We start from the raw sequence: 5,867 nt of genomic DNA on the forward strand, positions 1-5,867 counted from the left end.
TCTACTTAAAGAAATGAGAAAAACGTAATTTCTGGAAACCTGAATAACGTACAACCGACATTATTCGAAAGTCATTTAATAAAGCTAAAGATGTGAAAAACAAATTATAACATGTAAATTAACATCTAAATGCAACGTCTAAACATGTCGTGGGCTATATATAAACCTTTGAAACAAAGTGGATACATGATGTGTTTAGAAATGTGTTTATATTATGTACGCCATTTTTACAGTGTAATTTCCTTGATTTTTAAATGGTTTAAATTACCTTGCAGGACCTTATAAATAAAAAATTTTACTAAAAAAATTACTAATAAATCCCTGATGGACATTCAGGACTTTTTTCAAAAAACGTAATTACGGGGACTAAACTAGTACAGCTACAGAATAAGAGGCCGACATTTTTGGCAGTGTTTGTGTGGTTTTCGTAATTAAACTTTTATTTTATAAGGAGAAAAAGTAGACTGTTTTTGGAAATTGCATTGAAAGCCCATCATTATTTCCCTACTTATTTATAATTGTTTTTGAAATCCCTGAAAAAATAAGAAGAGCAGTTACTCTGTAGATTGCCCAGGGACCTCCCTCCGTGGATATATTAACTTTAGCTCCCTTCCAGATACATCACTTAGCTCAGTGTATAAACCTCTTTATTTGCGAGACAACCGTAAGTATAACACTTCAATAAATGTAGATGCATGGTTTGTATATCGGTTTAAAGGGAATATACATCATTTGCTTTTGCTGTAATTTTCAGAAATGGATGGAATTGGGGGGTTGGAAATATATAGCAAATATAGTTACACTGACTTTTTTGAGGTTTTGGGTTCGAAAATGCTATAAAAACCAAGAAAAACGATCATTTTCCTGTAGTCTGGTTCCCTGACTCCATATAAGAAGAAACAGAGCAGTTTACATACATTGGGGAATTGTAAGGTCAGGGAACCAGTCTAGCTGGCTCGTACCCGTTTATAGGTTTGTAATCGATTGCAAACAAGTGCGATGGTCAATTGGGGCCAGTATTTGAAAAAAGCCAGTTTTTTCCAACGCTGATCGGCCGATCAGCGTTGGAAATTGATACAAAAATACCACTTTTCTTGAAAATGACAGTATACCAGGTGCCATGATTTTACAGGATGCTTTACACTGTCATTCACTAACAGTCCAGCAAGGTATTTCAAAATGATTTGGTAGTTGTATTTTTTTATGTTTGCAAATGTTGTATTTTCCCTTTAAACCAAAGAAACAAAGGAAAAGTCAGCAATATGCAAGAAAAGCGCGACTATATACTACATTCAAGCTTTACTGTTCATTATAATAATAATGATGATGACGAGAAGAAGGAGGAGGAGAATTAACAGAAATAAGAATTAGAATTAGAATTGAAATTAGAATTAGAAGTTATTTTGTGTATTGTTATACTCTATAACACTGAATAATAATGTAATGTTAATCATTGTTTTCTATTGGTAACTCACATTGTTAATTAAGCTTTTGTTAGTCATAGGTTCAAATTCGTGTTTGATATATTTGCAAATGAAAATGAACAGGTATTTATATGCATATGCATCATCTCTCTGTTTTGAATTTGCACTGCTGGTGGATGGCAAATTTCCACATGCTTATTGTGGACAATAAATTATCATATATCATAAAACTAATACGCATAAAAACTAAAAAGGAGATTTGAAAATACGCAAATAATAATGTGAAACCCCTTTCTCTTTGACGTACACTATTTTACTTGTTTACATGCATTTCCATTGCAAACGAGGGCGCTACGGCTGTTGACTTTCAAACGATTCACCGTTCACTCAGATTCAAATATAAGCCTGAAAGGTGTAGGCCCTATTCTCCGTGCTATAGTAATATTAACGCACTCGATTGAGGCATCGTAAACTCCACCAGACGTTTAGCTACTGAATTATTTCTTTAAAATAATTCGATATTTAAATTTTTGAGGCCCAACATTGGTTCTGCACCCGCTAGGCGGGTTCGTTTGTGCGCAAACTCCCCTCTTTTTCAGAGGGTTCCAAAGGCCCCCCCCCCCTCCCCCCCCAAAAAACAACAACAACAAAACAGAAATATGAAAAAAAAAAATCATATTTGGATAAAACAATCAATTTTGTTGAAGAGCATGGGACATATACCTTTAGAATACGCATTTTACGTAAAACATTATTAACAATATTTTCTTAATTTCCTTTCAAGAAGAAAATTGAAGATCTGTATACACACCAGCATACTTATGCAATGAACAGTAAAAAAGAACTTTTCCTTTTTTCCTCATTATATCGTTTTATAAGCAACTTAATAACAATCCTTTGAAAATTTGGATTTTGAAAATTGCATCAAACCAAATCCCCTTAAAAACTTAACAACAGAAACATTTGACAAGTCTTTACAATTGCCGCCCATGCACTACGTCCCGTGTTTGCAATTCTACAATGCCAACTTGTATCTCACGCGAGAAATGCAAAATTTTACATCCTCTTTTGAAGGGCAGTTTAGCTTCTTGACAGTGTCTTCGAACTCTTTAGCCAGGGAACCAACCCCTCCGTTGAATTTCAAGACTTGCCAGGCCAAAGTATTGATTGGACCTTCGGAGTCGAATATTCGGTCACCCCCGAAGACAAGTGGTAATGTTATTTCTCCCGTTTTACCCAGGCTTACCCAAGCTGAATTCACTCGTTCAACAGCAGTCTTCAGATTCTCACTCAAGCGTCGCTCTGTCGCTTTGAACTCTTTGACACCCTTTCTCATTTTCCAGAAACCAGTGAACAAGGAAAAACCCCAAGTCAAATGGGGGATGTCGCCAAAGAAGAATGCTAATGCGGTAAGACTCACGAATAGTATCTTCCAGATTAGGACCTGCATGCATGGGGGGAAACAGAGATATTTATTTGAGTAAAACGACTTCAATATAATATAAACTGCGAGTTTTCTGAACATTATTCACTAATTTCCCCACATTTTTAGTTTGAAAATAGGCACACATTATGCATGTTCGAATTAAAGGTATTTGCGTTCGTTCAGAATTCGTCAAACGAAACTGTTTATGTTTGATCTTTAATCATTTTTTGTATATTTTAATCACCGTAAGAGGAGAGCAGTGACGTAGCCACGGGGGGCCGTGGGGGGGGGGGGGGGGGGGGGGGGGGGGGGGGTGGGTGACAGCCCCCCCCTGAAACCTTGTGGCCCCCCCCAGTCGCCCCCCCCCCACTGAGATTTTGAGTTTCTTAAAAAATTATCATTGATCTACATGACGCCCCAATGAAATGTTTCCAGCCCCCCCCCCCCCCCACCCCCCCCCCCCCCCCCCCCCCCACTGAAAAATTCCTGGCTACGCCACTGGAGGAGAGGAGATTTAATGTTACCTTTAATTTTAATGGAGGGAACACAATACCTCGCTATTCAATTTTCAGGGTTTTTTTAATAGCAATGTTTCATTTTAACTTGAAAACAATGCCTTCTGGAGGGAACACAATATCTCTCTATTAGCGAAGATTAATTCACTTACATTTATAGGGACGTAGCCACACATTTTCAACCAAGAGACAAATCGGTCCAGAGTCTGCAGTTGGATTTGTCGGTTTTGGACGTACTTCCCCGCTGCATCTTCCAAAGTCTTCAGTTCTTCATTAAACTGAATAATCGAGTCTATGTCTAAAGCTGTTTAAAAATAACCAAACAAAGTAAAATGTGTATTTGGTATATGCCTTAAAAACACACTAAATCAATTTTGATACATCAATGCAGTATGTATGTATCAAACGAGCATGTTGTTCATATAATCGGGGTGGGGGGAATTAGTGATGTTGATCTTTGGTTCAGATGTTGGGCATGTTTAACAAAAGGAACCTGTTTTCACAGCCGTCGTTGGAATGCTAAATATTTTGAAACAAAGCTAAGTGAGAGCCAGAAATTACACACAGGCAATCACAATCAAATGAGACTGAAGGACTGACATATTTTTTTTTTCCGTCAGATTTTGTCTTTTTTTTCTGAAATGATCATGGAGTCTTGTCTTTTTCCTTCGCAAGTTGCTGCACGTTCATCTTATTTAAAGGGTATTCAGCAATGTGTCTCGGTAAATGATTGGTGATGAACGGCTGAATTTTGTTGTATTTCTTTTAAAATAACTACTATTATTATTATTATTAATAACAAAAACAAATTGTGAAGAAAGATTGCAAATTTCGTAAATGTTCATAGTTACTAGTCAATACCATGTACAAATTTAGTCCCTTGTTATTATTTTGATTGAATAGAGCAAACCACATAATTTTATATTTCTTTTCTAACTGAGGTAGGCCAAAAAAAGTCTCCGTCTTCTGGTATGGAGCTTGCCCCAAAAGGTGCGCGCGGCGACGCTTCTTTTTTTTACCGCACTTTTTTTTTAAATGTCGGCTGATGTTGCAGATGACGCTTCGATCCCCTTAACCCTAAAAGGCCGGTTATTTTGACCATCTCTCAGCCGGGGGGGGGGGGGGGGGGGGGGGGGGGGGGGGGGGGCCGGATTCCAAGATCTCGGCCATCGAGTGACGAAACATTTTGAAACTCAGTACATGCATAGAGCAACTCTTCCTAAACATTTTCTCGCTACGTGGCAACCCCTGATCCGATTTTTATGTTTTTGGTACCAAAAGATGTGCAAAGCTCGAGGCTAAAAAGTCATAACAGCTCGGGTCGGGAAACATTTTTTTAGAGGCTATCGCGAAAAATGTTGAGGGGGGGGCGGATTCCGCCCCGGCCCTTTTAGGGTTAAAACTCTCAAAAATATCCTTCAGAGTGGAGCTTGAGGTGACTTCAGTAAGGCCATAAGGCTTGAGAAGTCTGCACCCATGTACGATCTCGACCGACACGAACATTCTTCGGGAAATTTTGATCATGGTCTCAGGGAAAACGGCGACGTCAAACCATGCAGCGACATCGACATCGCGTTGCGCATGTGCTGCCAGGCTAATCTGCTCCCTTATATATTGCGCTAATTAAAAGCGTTTACAGGTTCCCTGTAAGATACACGACCATCACTCCCTCACTCTGGATTCCAGACGCACAATAACAAAATTATAACACCGTGTGCAAATGGTGCCCGACTAAATTTAGTGCAAAATATATGGGAGCCCAGGGAGGCCACATAAAGCCAATACTCGATCGTAACCCCTCTAAACACGTTAAAATTGTGCAGCAGCATGCAGGATTCCAGTCAAACCAGTGTGTTTGGCGGTTTTGAGACACCATCTTACATTAAACTTTTTAATTTTGCCGACGCGCATGGCTACGGCGACGCGCGCGCATACCAGCAACCGGAGACTTATGTTTTTGTGGTCTTACTTTCCTTTTGACTCTCTCTGTGTTTATCGCTACATTTTATCTGAGGTTATCTTTAAAGTGGCAAAGCTAAAGGTGTATGTACCTTTCCCAGGAAAACTGTTTCTGTTCCCAAAACTAGATCCGATAGTGACGGGACTATTGGTTGCCACAATGTTGATAGTAATGTTGACGTTGACACTTTTCGGTGTTCTGAAACCTCGGCACTGAATGATGGTTTATTCTGGCTTCCAACAGAAATAGGTTCGTCCTCGCCTTCGTCGTGTGATTTCGGCGGAATTTCAGTCTGATCTGCAGGCAGATAACACGCACAACAATCGTTAAAAATATGCAGTATAGACGCATCAATTAATTAAGTCACGCCCATTTATTTGCACGTAGGTTGACACCCACACATGCACTGCCCCTCCAATGTAATTGGACAATTATCACGGCTGTGATTGGTCAATGCCATATAGGAACGAGATCACGAACGAGATCGACAGCTGACAGAATGTTCCATGCTGTTGTTATGGAAAGCAGTGACGATCGGTCGA

General features: G+C 39.3%; 1 protein-coding gene across 1 annotated transcript; it reads right to left on the reverse strand.

The window, feature by feature from the left end:
• Nucleotides 1-2,108: 2,108 nt before the first annotated feature.
• LOC119719813 lies at nucleotides 2,109-5,543 on the reverse strand. The gene is made up of 3 exons (XM_038189343.1): nucleotides 5,417-5,543; nucleotides 3,518-3,669; nucleotides 2,109-2,868 (listed from the first exon to the last, which is right to left on the reverse strand). The coding sequence occupies exons 2-3, from the start codon at nucleotides 3,539-3,541 to the stop codon at nucleotides 2,440-2,442; spliced, it is 453 nt and encodes a 150-aa protein (XP_038045271.1). The 5' UTR covers nucleotides 3,542-3,669; nucleotides 5,417-5,543; the 3' UTR covers nucleotides 2,109-2,439.
• Nucleotides 5,544-5,867: the final 324 nt, after the last annotated feature.

This window comes from Patiria miniata, unplaced genomic scaffold, assembly GCF_015706575.1.
Source record: "Patiria miniata isolate m_02_andy unplaced genomic scaffold, ASM1570657v1 HiC_scaffold_1, whole genome shotgun sequence".
In the NCBI taxonomy this organism is placed as follows: domain Eukaryota; kingdom Metazoa; phylum Echinodermata; class Asteroidea; order Valvatida; family Asterinidae; genus Patiria; species Patiria miniata.